General features: G+C 49.6%; 1 protein-coding gene across 1 annotated transcript; it reads right to left on the bottom strand.

The window, feature by feature from the left end:
- Positions 1–2,117: 2,117 nt before the first annotated feature.
- LOC130118346 (cortexin-3-like) lies at positions 2,118–9,287 on the bottom strand. Its single transcript, XM_056286763.1, has 2 exons — positions 9,120–9,287; positions 2,118–4,595 (listed from the first exon to the last, which is right to left on the bottom strand). Exon 2 carries the CDS (start codon positions 4,519–4,521, stop codon positions 4,270–4,272), a length of 252 nt encoding a protein of 83 aa, XP_056142738.1. The 5' UTR covers positions 4,522–4,595; positions 9,120–9,287; the 3' UTR covers positions 2,118–4,269.
- Positions 9,288–18,643: the final 9,356 nt, after the last annotated feature.

The following is an 18,643-nucleotide window of genomic DNA, read 5'->3' on the forward strand; positions in this document are numbered from 1 at the left end:
AGTACTGAATGCTATTAAAATTTTGCTTGCTTATTGCATTGTGTCATGTTAGGATGGGCTGTAATGGATTGTAGCAGTAGCTAGCAAGCGACGTTACAGCATCACTATCTATTCATCTCCGTACTGTAACTACATCCAAACATTCAGTCAATTGAAATCCAAAGGACTTTTCTCACGTAAGCAAGTACTTGTAAGCCCTAGTTTTTGTCAGAGCAAGACTTCAGGAAGCATTTAGCTAACAAGCAGTATCGTAATATATCCATACCCCAGTGTATTATTCTTACCTCAAACTGCCATTAAACAGTACCAATTGCCAGAAAAAAACCTTTCCACTTGACTAGACCCTTAAAGAGTTTTAAATGCACATTTTCCACCCAATCAGAGACCAGTATTCCCTGAGAGGTCATCATCATCATCATCATCATCATCATCATCAGCAGCAGCAGCAGCAGCAGCAGCAGCAGTCACTTGAAGAAAGTATGACTGTCCTCTCAGTTGGGTTGTCTACTTGTGGGTCTTCAGATGACTGTAGAGGTCGATCCGTGATCCACATACTTTGGTACCATGTGGACAGGGGAAAGTGGTGGGGGTTGGTGGTGGTGGTGGAGGAGTCTTTTTCTCTCTCTCCTTACAGTGCTGTCGCTTTTTCTCTGCGGCACAGAGGAGTTCCATTTCACGACGTGGCGCTCCTTCCTGTGTGGATTTCTTCCAGGAGCACCTATCCAGTGCAGCGTGTTCCCAGTTGCTCGATATGATGTTGAATTTCTTCAGACTGGTCTTGGTATTGTCCTTGAAACATTTCTTTTGCCCGCCAGGAGCTTGCTGACCTTCCTTCAGCTGGCCGTACAAGATCTGTTTGGGGAGACATGTGTTGGACATGCGGATGACATGGCCTGTCCATCGGAGTTGGTGCTGCATTATTGTGGTGGTGATGCCAGTCGTGTTGGCTTCTTCCAGAGTGCTGATGTTGGTGCGTCTATCCTTCCAGCTGATCCTCAGGATCTTTCATAAGGATCTTTGGTGGTATTTTTCTAGGGCTGTCAGATGCCTGCTGTAGGTGGTCCATGATTCTGCTCCATACAGCAGCTTCTGTCTCAAGGCCCAAGCCCCTTCTTCACTTGATGTCAGACCAGTGCGCTTCATTATTTCCAGTATTTATTTATTTATGAATGATGGTTTTGAGTCTGCTTGCTGCTACAAAATTCAATTTCTCGTAAGATGGCTAAAGTCCATCTCTTCTTATGTAATTGTGCAGCGAACAAGCAAAGACATTGCTTGTGGTGTTGATAATCATTTGTGTTGTGTAAGCACAGATGGACATTTTATTCCAAAATGAATGTCCATCTCCTGGACTCTGCTGACATGTGACACCCACAAGCACTCGAGGGTTGGATTTTCACCCTTGTTCTGACTTTCCAAACAGCAAGCTAGTGAGGAGGCTTCAGTACTGACGTAGGCTGATTCCTTACATAATAAGCCAGGATAAGCAGAATGTGCATTCCTTCTCTGGGATCCGCTTCATTTTAAATTCTGTTCCTGTTCAGCCCAAAACAAACAACAAAAACACGCTTTGGATGGGGGCTGTCAACAGAATTACTCAGTAACACACACATTATCACTCATAAGACGAATCCATAGCTGGATCTTTTCACCGGCCTGCTTAAATATGGAAAATTCTACACGTAGGCCAGCACTGCGTCTGCCAGATAATTGCATATCAATATATTCAGTGTTGGTGTCAGAGAGTAGATTGTTATTCTGCATGCAGCTCTGGATCTGTCTCGCCTCAAAGAGCAGCCCCGGCCCGCAGCTTGAAGGAAAAGCAGATGTGTGTGTGTGTAGGTTTGTGTTTTGGTCTGATGAGAGTCAGACAAAGTGTCTGGGTTCACAATAAACCAATCAAGGCGCCTGCCGGCTAGCACTGGCAACCACTGATAAAAGGTTACGGAGAATGTGTTGGCCCTGCTGCCCACACTGCCAGTCTGAAAAGGGCAGGATGGAGGACAACGTTTTTCTCTTTCATTTGGGTATATCCCTGTTACCTGTTGCTATTCGTGCCTTGCAAATGAGCCTCATGAAACAAAACACAATGCACTGTGATATTTTTTCCTCTTTATTACAAACGGCTCAGGGCAAACGTGAAACAGATTCAACAAAAGGCTTAAATTTACAGACAGGAAATAGCTGCTGGAGCAGTGGACTGATAGCATCAACATTAGGATGAAAGCACTTCACCACTGATCATGCACAGACAGGATACTCTGTTAGAAGAACATGCGAACACACATCAGCTCAGCACAACATTGCAACAGGGCTTTGATAGGTAGGAGAAGGTTGGAGATAGATGGGAGATAGGTAGGAGAAGGTAGGAGATAGGTAGGAGAAGGTCAGAGAAAGTAGGAGATAGGTAGAAGAAGGTCAGAGAAGGTAGGAGAAGGTAAAAGAAGGTAGGAGATAGGTAGGAGAAGGTAGGAGATGGGTAATAGAAGGTCAGAGAAGGTAGGAGATAGATAGTAAAAGGTCAGAGAAGGCAGGAGATAGGTAGGAGATAGGTAAGAGAAGGTAGGAGATAGGTAGTAGAAGGTAGGAGATAGGTAGGAGAAGGTAGGAGATAGGTAGGGCAAGTTAGGAGATAGGTAGGAGATAGGTAGGAGAAGGCCACAGCAGATCACAACAACACCATGCATCCAAAGTCACCAAGTTGACTTTGTGTTCCATGTGGAACGAACAGGTTTTACACCGTACTTTTAGCGGGGTTGTCTGACAGCTCCATGAAGTACAAAGACACCATCTGTTCAGTAGCTGGCTGGTTTCAGTCTCTCAGCTGTCCACAACACTGTAAACAGTCTACACTATAAGGCGTACAGTTGAAAAGTTGCCCAACGAAAGAGTCACGACGTTAGTTCATAAAGGGAATAGATGTGAAAATGCGCTGTCGTCATCTTCATCATCAACACTCTGTGCAGATTTGGCATACCAACTGCTAATATACCAACTGCAGGCAGTAATATGCTGTGGGTTTGATATCTCTAATGGCCACTTCACAAAACTACACTTAAGACAAAGGTAAGGACCCTTTTTCTTTTGTTTTCCTAAACACTGATCTAGATTCTTATAATTAGGCACACGGTACAGCACAGTAAACATATTTTTTTCCAATACCTCATTTTGGTTGTTTGACATCTAAGATGCGTGAATGCCGAGGACGCACAGCCACCAGCGGGACTGGGACGACTGCATTGTTTGGATCACAGAAGACGGGAAAGTTAGCGAGTTAGAAGGATAGCTAGGCCCACTTCTGACACATGTCCCTCTACAGCAAAGCTCTCCAAAACCTCAAAGGGGGACCTCTTCCAGAACTAATCCCTTTTGTTTTAGATTCTCAAACCTGTTTTATTACTTTTTTGATAGGACTATCTAAGTAAGAGATGGGTGAGGAACACTACAGCGATGAAGAACACCAACCTCTCAAAAAAAGACATAAGGCATTTTCCTCTCAGCATTTGCACTGCATTCCTGTATCTACCCAAGAACCTCCAAAACAATGTCTCCAAAACCTCTAGTGTCTGTCCACAAATTAAAACAAATAATGCTTAAAGAAAAAGCTCAATGTTTGGTTTGGACTATTTCTGGACTATTTCCACTGCAAATCTCATGATTCTTTTTTAAACATTGATTGTCTACATGTTTGGAAAAGTCATAGTTTTCTAATGTAAACAATACAGGATGTAAACAATAGGATTTGAGTCTCATTGTTGACCCTCCAGACATTAGAGGACACACCACGTCACCAGAACATGAGATGAAGTAGGAACGAGGTAGTGCCCGATACAACATCAGATGTACTCAGAGATGGAGGGATGGAAGCTATGGATGAGAAGATGTTACATCACTCAAGGCTGTGCTAAGTGTTGGATGTCCAAAAGTCTGCTAAGCGTAGGTCACATGTGCCTCGTTATGGATGAGAATTTTCTGATTTGGCAGTTGAGCTGAAAGGGAGAAGCTCTGAAATTCTGGGTACCGCTGATGTCCACAACTACACCAGTCATCTATTGTGTCATGGGGGATGCAAGTTCTCCTTCAGTTTGATATTTCCTTGGGTTTGATGAACGCTGATGGGGCCCTGGTGATTCAGCAGACATTTGTTCTCACTGGTAAAATTCCACAAAGAAAAAAAACAAGACAAAAACAAAAAGGCTGCTCTGTAAGAATCAGTTCAGCCGTTCAAGTTTTTCTGCCTGAGCCCTCGCGGTTGGGAGCCACCGTTCCTCAGACAATGCGATAATCGAAGGTGTCCTTCTCGGTGTGGTCCGTCCAGTTGGAGGAAGGCATGCTGCGGTAAGGGTCCAGCAGGATGCGGAAGCAGCGCACGATGAGCAGGGCCAGGAAAATGAAGAGGAGCAGCACAAAGACGAAGGCCGCCTTTTGCTCCAGGGTCAGGTAGGAAGGCACATTATGGCCCCCGCCCGAGGAGGACAGCGTGCTGCTGAACAAGCCCTCTGCCATCCTGGGCACTTCCATGCTTGGTCTTCGTGGCTCCAGCTCTCTGCTCGTGGCTCAAAGACGCTGATGGGAGATGGAAACACTGAAGGAACCTGCGGGAGGGACCAGATAAATTTAGATGAAAGAAAAGAAACCCACTTTATTTTGTCATTGTATTGTTACAACGAACGTGTTCTCTGCATTTAACCCATCCTATTGTATAGGAGCAGAGGGCAGCTGCAGGGTCCGGGGACCAACTTCACTTCTTTTTTCCATTGCCTTGCTCAGGGGCACAGACAGGAGTATTAACCCTAACATGCATGTCTTTTTGATGGTGGAACCCAGAGCACCCAGAGGAAACCCATGCAGACGCGGGGAGAACATGCAAAGTCCACACAGAAAGAACCCGGGACGACCTGGGGTTCGAACCCAAGACCTTCTTGCTGTGAGGCAACAGATCTAACCGCTGTGCCGCCATGTCTGCACAAAATGCAGACATGTGTATTATCAATTCGTTTTGGAGATTAAACCCCCCCCCTTTTCTCCCTAATTGTACTTGGCCAATTATCCTGTTTTTCCAAGCTGTCCCGGTCGCTGCTCCACCCCTGCTGCCGATCCGGGGAGGGCTGCAGACTACCACACGCCTCCTCCGATACATGTGGAGTCACCAGCCACTTCTTTCCACCTGACAGTGAGGAGGTTCACCAGGGGAGCCAGGGAGGGTCACGCTACCCACCCCCCGAAGAGGCACCCCCGACCGACCAGAGGGGGCGCTGGTGCAGCGACCAGCACACATACCCACATCCGGCTTCCCACCCGCAGACACGGCCAATTGTGTCTGTAGGGACGTCCAACCAAGCCGGAGGGAACATGGGGATTCGAACCGGCGACCCCCAGTGTTGGTAGGCAACGGAATGGACCGCCACGCCACCCGGACGCCCCCTTGGTGATTTAAATTTTAAGCTGTTAGTCTCATCTTGTATAACAGAATTGTAATTTAAAGCTGTATTCGTTTTCATGTTTCATTTTTATCCTTTATTTCCCTTCTTTGTTTTCCTATTTAGTTATTTTCCCCTGTTCTTCCCTTTATCCATCCTCCCTTTGGAATGTCGCGGGATGGAGAGGGAGGTTGGGTTCGGGTACGTGGGTTCATGACAGGAGCGGGATCGTTCAAAATCGAAAAACGTGGATGTTATGCCACAATGAAAACATGATGCAAAACAAAAAAACAAAGAACAAAAACAAAGCAACGCCTGCCGTTGGTAACTCTAATAGTCCTGCAAAACCACGTGTACATTTCTGTTATGGGGGAGTTCATGACAAACACGGATCTGAACAAACGTGTGTTACGTCATAGGATCGGCCGGTGTAACGGCGAGCTGGACTATCAACAGCAGCATCTCGGTGAAACCAGCTAGTATGACAAGAAAACCATCCTTTCTGTGAAAACCAGGACCAACAAAGAACCTCGAGGATACACAAAAAATAAGCCCTAAAAAAGTAACATCTCCACAACCCGATGTGAGGAGGGTCTCCATGCCTGGCTCGTGGGCTGGGGAGCGGGATCTTTATCTTTTCAGGGTCTGACCTCAGACGTCACACAGGCTGGCGGTGGCGTGATCCATCACGCGTCCGAGAAGCCACATCTCATCCCAGTGATTTATTCTCCTGGCCAAAAAGTATGGCGGGAGAAGAGGCTATCTGTTTTCTCTCCCCTCGGCGGTGCTCAGGGACGCTCCTCCAGTGTTCACCATGATAGAAGAGTCTCGGTTTAATGTCATCCAATGTCACAGTAAGGTCGTCGAATAGAGACCAAAACGATTCTGCTCCCAGTATTTTTAAATGTGACGTTCTTCATCCAGATCTGACACGTTTCCGGCATTCCTTCAAACAAGAGCTGGGGACGCGTTATAACGGCCCTCTTCAGTGTCCATACCTCCATTTATCACAGGGCGCCACACGTTTTCTATATGAAGCCATGACGGCCGCCTTGGTGAGCGGATGTCCGGCATGATGGTTTTTAAAATATAAATTGGCGTGAAAGGGATGTCAAGTGTCTCGGTGCTGCCCCCATGTGTCCTGGAGGACGGTGTGAACATCGCCAGCACATCGTGTTCATCACACCACTTAGCGCAATGCCAGCTCTCCTGGTGATGCTCAACACAGCGGAAATAATCAGTCGGTAAAAACCGGCAGGCAGCGGGGGGGGGGGGGGGGGGCAGAGAGTTGGGGGTAAATCGACATTCAGGGGGCAGAAGGTGGGATCCTTACTGTATAATTGGTCATCTCCTGAAAAGCGTTCATTAGTCGTCTAATACAGGGGATGAAGCATGCGAACAGTGTTGACTGTGGTTTATACGTACTGTCTGTCTGTCTGTCTGTCTGTCTGTCTGTCTGTCAAATGTGTATTTAAATCATCAACAGATGGTGCTCGGGGAAAACAAAAGTGATTTAAAAATCCCTGGAGTGTTAAATTAGAGTTGATGGAACATAGCCGCAAATATGTCTGACTGTAGAAATTGGTCAGAATTACAAAACTGTAGAATTTATTTTTGTCTTTGCTCATGTCAGAGCTCGTCCTGGTTGACGTTAACCCTGACGTTAACCCACGTTAACCCCGTCCCTGCCTGATGATCTGAATATAACACTACTGTAGAGTTGACCCCACCTGGAGACAGCGAGACAGCGAGAGAGAGGAGACAGAGAAGAGACAGAGAGACAGAGAGACAGAAAGAGAGAGGGCAAGAGAAAGAGTGTGTGTGAGAGAGAGAGACTGGGAGAGGGAGAGAGAAACAGAAAGAAGGAGAGAGACAAGAGAGGGAGAGAGAGGCAGAAAGAAAGAGAGACGGGAGAGGGAGAGAGAAACAGAAAGAAAGACAGGGAGATGGGAGAGGGAGAGAGAGAAACATGGATATGGTAGAGGGAGAGAGGGAGAGAGGGAGAGAGAGACAGAAAGAGAGACGAGAGAGGGAGAGAGAGAATGTCTACCAGATCTATGTATTCCTTTTTCCTTTTTTTTTGTTTGGCACTCTGTTGACTTGTTTTGCTGTCACCTGCTTTGGCAACATTGTAATTAATGCAGTCACGCCAATAAAGCATCTTTAAATTGAATTGAATTGAATTGAATTGAATTGAGAAGAGAGAGGGAGAGAGCGACAGAAAGAAAGGGAGAGAGACGAGAGAGGGAGACAGAAGAGAGAGAAGAGAGAGACAGAAAGAAAGACGAGAGAGACGAGAGAGAGAAGAGAGAGGGCGAGAGAGGGCGAGAGAGAAACTCTCTCTACCTATTCCTTTTTCCGTTTATTTAAAAAAAAATTTTTTAATACTCTATTAACCTAGCTCACTGGCACCTGCTTTGGCAACATTGTAATGAATGCAGTCATGCCAATGAAGCATTATTAAATTGAATTGAATTGAATTGAATTAAGAAGAGGGAGTGACAGAGGGAGAGAGAGAAGCGAGAGGGAGAAAGACAGAAAGAGAGAGAGAGACGAGAGAGGGAGGGAGAGAGAGGAGAGAGACAGAGAGAGGAGAGAGACAGAGAGAGGAGAGAGAAGCGAGAGGGAGAGACAGAAAGAGAGCGAGAGAGGGAGAAATGACTAATAAAGGAAAGAGGCTTATTATTGAGCTTATTGTCGTTCATGTAGATGGTTCCCCTCTATGAAGCTCTATGAAGCTGTATGACGCTCTATAAAGCCGTATGAAGCTATATGAAGCTGTATGAAGCTATATGACGCTGTATGAAGCTATATAAAGCTGTATGGAGCTTTATAAAGCTGCGTGAAACTCCATGAAGCTGTATAAAGCTGTATGAAGCTGTACGAAACTCTATGAAGCTGTATGAAGCTGCAGACGCGTGATAGTGTCCAGGTTTTGCAGCCACGGTCCTCCTGACATGATGGAGGAAGACTGCTAATCAAGTCACGTCAGGGCGTTTAATTCAAGAATAATACCGATGATAATAAAAACAATAGTAGAAATAATGATGAGGATAAATTAGTTTATAGAGGTTTTTTTAATCATATCTCACAGCGCCATGCAAAAACCAAAGTGGAAAGTAAAGAACAAAAATAAATGTACAAATGCTGGCTTAATGCAAGGTTTAGCTGCACACACACACACGCACACGCACACACGCACGCACACACGCACGGACGCACTTCACATCAGTTGCAAGATAACGACGGATGAGACCCCAGCCCACATGTTGTATGGTTGTTGTACATAAAACTTAAGGAGCAACGGGGCGAACGTGGACATACGAGTCCTTGTGCTGGTATAAGAAACGATGGCAGACTGTCACCTATTTGTCTAAAACTACAGCCTGCAGACACACCCATACATTGCCATCACAGGAGCATCCTATGTAGTCGGCATACTAAACAGTGGACGCCATTCATCCGAAGCAGACAGCAGCATCCGTCATACACAATGATTCCCGCAAGTCCACCAGCCGGCCGCGGACAACAGCAGCGTCCTCGTCGCGCACCGCCTTCGGCGGGTTTAACCGCAGTCACACCGGACGCGTCGCACGTCGCTGCTCATGTTTAAAGCTCTCAGGTGAACGCAGACGTGACCCTGCCGAGCCCCGGCGGCACGCGGCAAGGCGCCGTGAGAGCTGGTCTGCAGACACTAACCTGTTGTGAGCGCGCAGCGCGGGAATCCCCTCAGTCAAGCCTCTCCATCCCCTTCAGCTCCGGCGAGTAATGTCTTCCGTTGCTTTGTTGTTTTCAGGACGAAAAGCCACAAACGCGGCGCTGAAGCCCGGGGTGCCTCTCGCTCGATGACCGCGGCTCGGAGATGCTGTCGGCTGGGCTGGGCTCGGCTCTCTGCGCGTTTTCTTCCCGTTCCCACAGACGGGGAGGATGTGGCGGTATATCTCGTCGCTAGTGGCAACCTGTTGCCATAGCAATCCTCCAGGTATTTCAAGGTGTGGTTTTCTGATGCGCTCTGCAAATTGATTTTAGAGCCGGGCAACCAGTCACACAACCAGTGCCACAGACGGCAGACAGGAACTTCAGATGAATTTAATCGAAATAGAAGAAGAGCCAGTCACGGTTTCATTTCAACTCCCCAGTACACTGAATGAACTGGCCACTCAGGGGAGATATTCTGGCCACTCAGGGGCGATATTCTGGCCACTCAGGGAATACATTCATGACTCCCATGTCAGGTAACTGAGTGAGTGCACTTGGGAAAATATGACGACATACAGTCGCTGCAAAGGAATTTGTTGTCTGTGAGTGGAGAACGGAATTGTTACCAACACGTGACTTCAGATATTAATAATTCCTTCCAGAGCTTTCTATCTTATGGGTAGCAGGATTCGGGTTTCTCTAGTATGAAAGAGAGTTTGTGATTTCCTTGTCGTGACCAGTGTAAGACCCTTAAGCATGTGGCAGCTCCACCAGAGCCAGTAGCTCTGGCGCCCGGCAGGGTAGGGTTATATAATCCCTCCGACGGGGGGGGGGGGGGGTCCTCCTCTGTTCACCCAACAAACACCAGGAGCCGGACCACACACGCCCCTGTTGGCGGGCAGCGAAGCAGCAAGCCGTTGAAAACAACGGAACACGGAGCGTCCATAATATCAAGGGACAGAGGCGCCCTCTGGTGGTAGAGTTCCTCCCTCGGCGTGAAACGCCTTGAATTCTCCAAACCAAGAATAAATAAATTATATCAGACTCAGAATCACATTCAGCTTTATTGGCCAAGTGTGACTATGCACTTAGCACTTGCAGACTCACACAAAAAGAAACAAAACCAGAAGAAATAAATGGAACAACAGGAAATTGGAGGCAAGCATGTATGCACAACAGGTATGTCACTACTATACGGAGTTTTGTTATGGTTGAGTACTCAACAACCTATGTCCATATATTATACCATATTGCTTATATACACTATATTACCCATACACTATACTATATGCCATACCACAACTCCACAACCCATCATGCCCATATACTCACACTATATTACACTAGAATATCTTATGTGCCACCAGTATACACTATATATTCACCTACCACCCACCTCAAAGCTACATACTGTACTATATACCTATGTTACAATCACAGCAATAACAGCAATGTCACAGAGAGTTGAATCAGTTCATCTGGACACAAAGTTTGTTGAGAGAAACGTTTCATCACTCATCTAAGTGACCTCTTCAGTCTCAACTGACTACAGGTATCCCCACCCTTATAAACAATACAGTGGCATAACGACCCAAACCAGCGATCAGTTTCATATACAAATATGGGTGTGACCATTAACTAGAGTTTCAATCGCCATGTGTACTATTCACAGAGGATTTAGCCCCCCCCCCCGTTCAGGCATGGTCCTTCCCTCCTCACATAGCCTCTTTGACTCCCCGTTAATGTTAAGAGGAAACGACGATCCTTGAACTGAGGGGTGGGGGGGACTAAGTACATCTGTCACAATCGTACAGGTGTTATCCATACTAATACAAGTAATAATGGTAACTAATAATTTATGATAATAATTATTACAATAATGGTAATGCTAATAAATGATACTAATAGCAATAGTTATAATAAAATAACTTAATTTCAAATGTCTTTATTTTGAACATGCAAAATAAAATAAAAAATGACCAAGCATAAATAAAAAACAAATGGTAAAAATAAAACCAGAAGAATTCAACAAGAATTCTCAATAGAGAATCCAACAAATATCATGTTTGGAAAGGAGCAGACGGAAGTTACTACTTATAATTTCCTGCCCCCTCTCTAATGCTCAATTAATAAACCTAAATAACAAAGTTAGTTTTTCCACACATCAGAGTGACATTCTCAATAACTATCTCTCAATGACTCAATAAAAAGATGAATAAAAGCAATGAAAAATAAACAATAAAACAAAAAAGAAAGAAAATAGCAATGATTTGCAAGAAACAATGACAGCATCCACTATGGGTGTCTTGGTCATGAGAGGAGCAAAACCCCCTCCTCGTCCTTGTACCTCTTTAAAATATTGTGTACTTCTTTTTGAATTGATTTAAACTTGTGCTTTCCTTGAGTTCTTCATATAGACCATTCCACAGACTTACCTCATAATTTGAAATACACATACTTTTGCGAGTGGTATGAACAGTGTTTCTTAAGAGTCAAATTTCCTCTTAAATTGTACCCCCCTCTCTATCTGAGAACTGTTGAATGTTGCCAGGAAGTAGATTATAGCTTGCTTTGTACAACATTTGTGCAGTCTTGAATTCTACTAGGTCCATGAACTTCATAGCTCATTAATTCCCTGTATCCTACATTGTTTAATATCCTTTTGTAGTACAAATGACTGTAGGTTGCTTTTGCCTAATTCAAATATGGCAATACAAGTGAACAATACAGAATGTACTGTTATGCTCGCGCACCAGAACCTGACCCGTGTGGCGAAACCCAAGACAGACAGACACGAGATGACTTCTAAGTCTACAAAGGAAGGTTTTATTGTGGGAGGGAAATGTATGGTGAAAAAAGGCGTTCCGTTAGTGGGATGTGTGAATAAACTATGTGTGGTGTCCCGTGGTTTGCGTGAATAACTATGTGTGAGTGTTTTTAGCCAATGGGTGGTGCGGTATGTAAATGACCAGGAGGTGTTGAAGAAATGTGCGTGCACCTGGCGAGAAAGTCCAGTCCGTGATCCAAGAGGGGTTGTCCGAGAAAGTCCAGGTCCGAGATCCGGGAAGTCGAGTCCGAAAGGAGGGGTCCAGGTAGAAACGTGGAGGTCGCTGGGGACGAGGGGAGCCGTGGAAATCGCGGAGGGAGAGTCTTGGGAGGAAACAGAGACTCGAAGATAAGACACTGGGGAATAAACAGAATGCAAGGAACGCTGGAGGGCTTATCAGAACTTTACCGCAGGGTTCAGTACGTCGAAGCACTGAGAGACGTTCTGGGAGACCTCTTGTAGAGGGCTGCGTGATTGCCACAGGTGTGCCTGATGGATGATGGCAAACACCTGGTGCAGTGCAGCGCTCGTCTCAGAGCTCGAGCCGAGCGCTCGGATGTTTCCGGCACGTCCGAGCTGGGGGAGTGGCTTGAACGTGCCGGGGAGGCAGCTCGGGGCGGTGTAACCACAACAGGACCCCCCCCTCCTACGGGAGACACCGGGCGACCGTCCGATGGCGTTGGGGTGGGCCCGATAGAACTCCTTCAGGAGTGCGGGGTCGGCCAGGTAGGACCGGGGAACCCAGCTGCGGTCCTCGGGCCCATAGCCAACCCAGTCCACCAGGTATTGGTACCCACGCCCCCGGCGGCGTACGGCGAGCAGCTGGTCGACATCCCAGACCATGTCACCACAGTCGAGGACCCTGGGGGGTGGAGGAGCTTGGACAGGGGGCTGGTGGCTACCGGTTTGAGGCGCGAGACATGGAAGACGGGATGGATCTTGAGTGAGGTAGGGAGATGGAGACGCACCGCCGAAGGGTTGACGATGCGGTCGATGGTGTAGGGACCGACGTAGCGGGGAGCCAGCTTCCGGTTGAGGGTAGGGAGGGGCAGGTCCCGGGCCAGGAGCCATACCCTCTGGCCAGGTCGATAAGCTGGGGCCGGCACTCTCCGCCGGTTGGCGCTGCGCCGGGCCCGCTCTGTAGCTCGCAACATAGCGGCCCGGGCGGTCTTCCAAACGCGCCGGCATCGGCGGAGATGGGCCCTCGTGGACGGGACCGCTACCTCCAACTCCTGATGGGGGAACAGAGGGGGTTGATAGCCCAGGGAACACTCGAAGGGGGACAAACCGGTAGCCGAACTCTCCATGGAGTTGAGCGAGTACTCCTGCCAGGGCAGGTACTTGCTCCAGGAGGCGGGGTTGCTGGTGGTAACGCAACGCAAAGCCGCCTCCAGGGCTTGATTGGCCCGCTCTGCCTGCCCATTGGTCTGGGGGTGATACCCGGAGGAGAGGCTGACCGTGGCCCCAATCCCCTTACAGAAGGCCTGCCATACCTTCGAAGTGAACTGGGGCCCACGGTCAGAGACAAGTCCAGGGGAATCCCATGAGGTCGGACGACGTGGGAGACGAGAAGGTCCGCCGTCTCGGCTGCAGAGGGGAGTTTGGTGAGGGCAACAAAATGGACGGCCTTGGAAAACCGGTCGACAATGGTCAGAATGGTGTCATTGCCTTGGGACACGGGGAGGCCAGTTACAAAGTCCAAGGCAATGTGGGACCAAGGTCGGCCGGGGACAGGAAGGGGGCGCAGGAGACCTGCTGGAGGGCGATGGAGAGCCTTGCTGCGGGCGCAGGTGGTGCAGGCTGCCACGAACTCTGGTGTCTGCCTCCATGGTGGGCCACCAGAAACTCCTGCGGATGAAGGCCGCCGTTCGGTAGACACCGGGGTGGCAGGCAAGATGGCTGGAGTGGCCCCACTCCAGCACCTGGGGCCGGACAGAGGGAGGCACAAATAGCCGGTTCCGGGGTCCATTGCCTGGGTCGGGATGGGCGCGCTGGGCCCTTCTCACCACTGATTCGATGGCCCAGGTGACGGCACCCACCACCCGGGCCGGGGGAAGGATGGTGTCTGGGGCGTCAGGGGACCCCTCGGGAAACAGACGGGAGAGGGCGTCTGCCCTGACGTTCTTGGTGCCCGGGCGGTAGGTGAGGGTGAAGTCGAACCGGCTGAAGAGCCCAGCGCGCCTGCCTGGGGTTGAGCCTCTTAGCCGTCCGTACGCAGGTCAGGTTTTTGTGATCGGACCATACGATGAACGGCTGCCCTGCTCCCTCCAGCCAGTGTCTCCACTCCTCTAGGGCGGCGTGGACGGCCAGCAACTCCCTGTTGCCGATGTCATAATTCTTCTCCGCAGGACTGAAACGCCGGGAGAAGGCGCACGGGTGGATCTTCTGGTCCTCCTCCGACCGCTGGGAGAGGACGGCTCCGATGCCCGTGTCCGATGCGTCCACCTCCACGATGAACTGTCTGCACGGGTCCGGGTGGGCGAGCACCGGAGCCGTTGTGAACAGCCTCTTCAGGGCCAAGAAGGCGGCTTCCGCCTCCGAGGTCCAGGAGAAGGGGCGGAGGTTGGAGGTGAGTGCAGTGAGGGGGGCGGCCACACGGCTGAACCCCCTGATGAAGCGCCGGTAGAAGTTTGCAAACCCCAGGAAGCGCTGGAGTTGCGTCCTGTTGGTGGGCCGTGCCCACTCCTCCACCGCTCGGGTCTTCCTGGGGTCAGTGCGGACGAGCCCCTTCTCCACGATGTGGCCAAGGAACTCCACGGAGGCGGAGTGGAACACGCACTTCTCGGCTTTCACGAAGAGCCTGTTCTCCAGCAGTCGTTGGAGGACCAGGCGGACATGCTGGTGGTGTTCCTCCTCAGTCCTGGAGAACACGAGTATGTCATCCAGGTACACCACCGCGAACGTGTTCAGCATGTCCCGGAGCACGTCGTTGACCAATGCCTGGAAGACGGCCGGGGCGTTGGTGAGGCCGAAGGGCATAACGAGGTACTCGAAATGCCCTAGGTGGGTGTTGAAGGCCGTCTTCCATTCATCCCCTTCCCGGATGCGCACCAGGTGGTACGCGCTGCGCAGGTCCAGCTTCGTGAACACCGTGGCGTGAGTGAGTGGCTCGAACGTGTAACTCATAAGGGGGAGTGGGTATTTATTTTTCACCGTGATATTATTTAACATTCGATAATCTATGCAAGGCCTCAGGCTGCCCTCCTTCTTTGCCACAAAAAAGAAGCCCGCCGCCACCGGGGAAGACGAGAGCCTTATGATTCCTGAGGCCAGGGACTCTGATATAATTGCGCATAGCCTCCTTCTCTGGGACGGAGAGGTTATACAACCGACCGGTGGGAAGGGCGGCCCCGGGAAAGAGATCTATGGCACAATCATAGGGACGGTGAGGGGGGAGGGAAAGTGCACTCTCTTAACTAAATACAGGGGCTAAATCGTGATAAATGGAAGGAACACCAGTGAGATCCGTGGGAGGAGGCACGGGTCTGAGGCCGCTGGACGGAGCGAAGGCAGTTGGCATGACACGCAACGCTCCAACCCAAAATCCGCCCAGTAGACCAAGAGATGTAGGGATCGTGCCGTTCCAACCACGGTCTTCCTAACACCAGGGGCGCGCAAAACCAAGAAACGGATAGCTTCCACGTGATTACCTGAAAGAGTGAGGGACGCAGTGCTGTGTGTGATTTTACGAAGTGAACGTCCATCTAGGGCTTGGGCTGTGAGGGGTGTGTCTAGGGGGACGAGTGGAATGCCGGCCTGCCGGGCCAGCGAGGTGTCCATCAAACACTCGTCCGCCCCCGAATCCAGGAGTGCACCAACAGACAGTGAGCGGTTACCCCAGGTGAGAGTGACCGGAAAAAGGTGGTTGTGCTCCTTCTTGGGCTGGGGCTGAGGAAGGGTCGTCAGACTCACTAGGACACCCCTCACTAGTGAGCCGGGTCTTTTGGGCGAGTCGGGCAGGCCTTGATATAGTGGCCCGACCTCCCGCAGTAGAGGCAGAGGTGGCCATGCATCCTCTGCTCCCTAACTTCCAGCGGGAGCCGTGACCGACCCAACTGCATGGGCTCCTCCTCCGGCCTGGATCCAGAAGCCACCCAGGGTTGCGAGGGGGAGTGTGAGGGTGGAGAGAGCCCACGGGACGCTGACCCAGGGAAGGCACCGGTAGGACGGACGGGGGTTGGTCTATGGGAGGGGCCAGCGCGCGGGGCGCGTTCCTGGCGCCGCTCCCGCAGCCGTTCGTCCATCTGGAGGGCGAGGGTGACGAGCTCGTTGAAGGAGGCAGGGCGGTCCCGAACGATAAGATCTTTGATGGGCTCGCTCAGCCCCCTCCTGAGCACAGTGTCATCCCACCCACTGTCTGCCGTGAGTATCCTTACCTCCAAGGAATACTCTGCCACCGACCTGGCTCCCTGTTGGATGGAATGGAGGCGGCCGGCAGCGTCCTGCCCGTCAGCTGGGTGGTCGAACACCAGATTGAACTCGCGGCGGAAGGCACCATAGTCCGAGGCGAGCTGCTCGGTATGGCCTACCGCCGCTATGGCCCAGCTGAGGGCTTTGCCGGTGAGGAGGGACATAAGGGCTACCTTGGTCTCTCCTGTCCTATACCTAGCTGGCTGGTGTTTGAACAGGAGCTCACACTGACCAAGGAAACCCCTGCACAGCTCGAACTCCCCACCGAAGGCCTTGGGGCAGGGGAGGTTAGGCTCGCACCGGGGGTCCAGTGGGGGTTGACTCGGAGGGGGAACGTCGGGACCAGGAACGGGGAAACCGGAGGCCGAGCTGGGGGTAGAGACCGAGGCCAGGGCAGTCGCTCATCCTGGAGACCGCTGTGGAGAGTGCAGCGATCTGCGCGGTGAGGGCATCTAACGTGCTCGTCGCGGCCTGGGAGCCGGACTGCAGATCGCTGATCTCTCCGGTGACACGGGTGAAGGCAGTAGTAAGCTCTGAACAGAGAGGCAAGTTGGCAACTGTGACTTCTTACTACTGCCTCTAGGGGGACGGGGCTCAGGGGCGTCACAGGGACCGTCCGCTCCTTGGGTTTGCCTGGGTCCATAATGGCTTCGACGTTCTGTTATGCTCGCGCACCAGAACCTGACCCGTGTGGCGAAACCCAAGACAGACAGACACGAGATGACTTCTAAGTCTACAAAGGAAGGTTTTATTGTGGGAGGGAAATGTATGGTGAAAAAAGGCGTTCTGTTAGTGGGATGTGTGAATAAACTATGTGTGGTGTCCCGTGGTTTGCGTGTATAACTATGTGTGAGTGTTTTTAGCCAATGTGTGGTGCGGTATGTAAATGACCAGGAGGTGTTGAAGAAATGTGCGTGCACCTGGGGAGAAAGTCCAGTCCGTGATCCAAGAGGGGTTGTCCGAGAAAGTCCAGGTCCGAGATCCGGGAAGTCGAGTCCGAAAGGAGGGGTCCAGGTAGAAACGTGGAGGTCGCTGGGGACGAGGGAGACGCGGGGAGCCGTGGAAATCGCGGAGGGAGAGTCTTGGGAGGAAACAGACACGAAGATAAAACACTGGGGAATAAACAGAACGCAAGGAACGCTGGAGGGCTTATCAGAACTTCACCGCAGGGTTCAGTACATCGAAGCACTGAGAGACGTTCTGGGAGGCTTTTTGTAGAAGGCTGCCTGATTGCCACAGGTGTGCCTGATGGATGATGGCAAACACCTGGTGCAGTGCAGCGCTCGTCTCAGAGCGCGAGCCGAGCGCTCGGATGTTTCCGGCACGTCCGAGCTGGGGGAGTGGCTTGAACGTGCCGGGGAGGCAGCTCGGGGCGGTGTAACCACAACATGTACAATGCTTTATAATCCAGAATGTGCCTTGCCTTTCCTAGAACTCCAATGCTCCTTGCCATTTCTGTTCTAACGAATCTTACATGAGGTTTCCAGCAGATAGTATGGTCAAGTATCACAGCCAGAAATTTATTTTCATATACTCATAAAATGTTAATATTGTTGATCATTACTTCTACTTGTGTGTCTGTTTTACGATTTCCAAATAACATAAACTTAGTTTTGTTCAGATTTAATGATATTTTGTTTTTGTCAAACCACATTTTTAATTTTTTCATTTCAGCTGTGATCAACTCCAAAAGCTCCTGTTCTTCTCCCCAGAACAATTGCAAATAAAATGAAGTTCAATAGACTTGATACCTTACATATGTCATTGATATACGGAACAAATAATTTAGGGCCTAATATTGACCCCTGTGGGACTCCACAAGTAATGCTCATGCATGTTGATTTGTAGTCACCCATTTGAACAAATTGTTGTCTGTTTCCCATGTAACTTTTCAGCCAATTTAGCCCCACCCCTCAGATTTATCATTTTATTGTGTAATATTTCATGGTCAGTTGTATCAAACGCTTTTTTAAAAATCTATAAATACTCTCACTGCACATTTTTTGTTATCAGTACAACTAGTTATTTCCTCTATTAGCTCCATTAATGCTATAGATGTCAATCTGTTTGATCGGAACCCATACTGACTGTCTGACAACAATTTATGTTTATCAAAAAATTATCAAACCTTGCAATATAGAGTTTTTCCAAAACAGAGAACAGGGAAAGTCTATCTCCAGCTTTTTCAAGTGGGATAAGTTTAGCAGTTTTCATATTACATGAAAATGTACCTGTTTTGAAGGGCAAGTCTCAGATGCAAGTCAGTGGGTTTACAATACCAACTAAA

This window comes from Lampris incognitus, chromosome 9, assembly GCF_029633865.1.
Source record: "Lampris incognitus isolate fLamInc1 chromosome 9, fLamInc1.hap2, whole genome shotgun sequence".
Taxonomy (NCBI): Eukaryota; Metazoa; Chordata; class Actinopteri; order Lampriformes; family Lampridae; genus Lampris; species Lampris incognitus.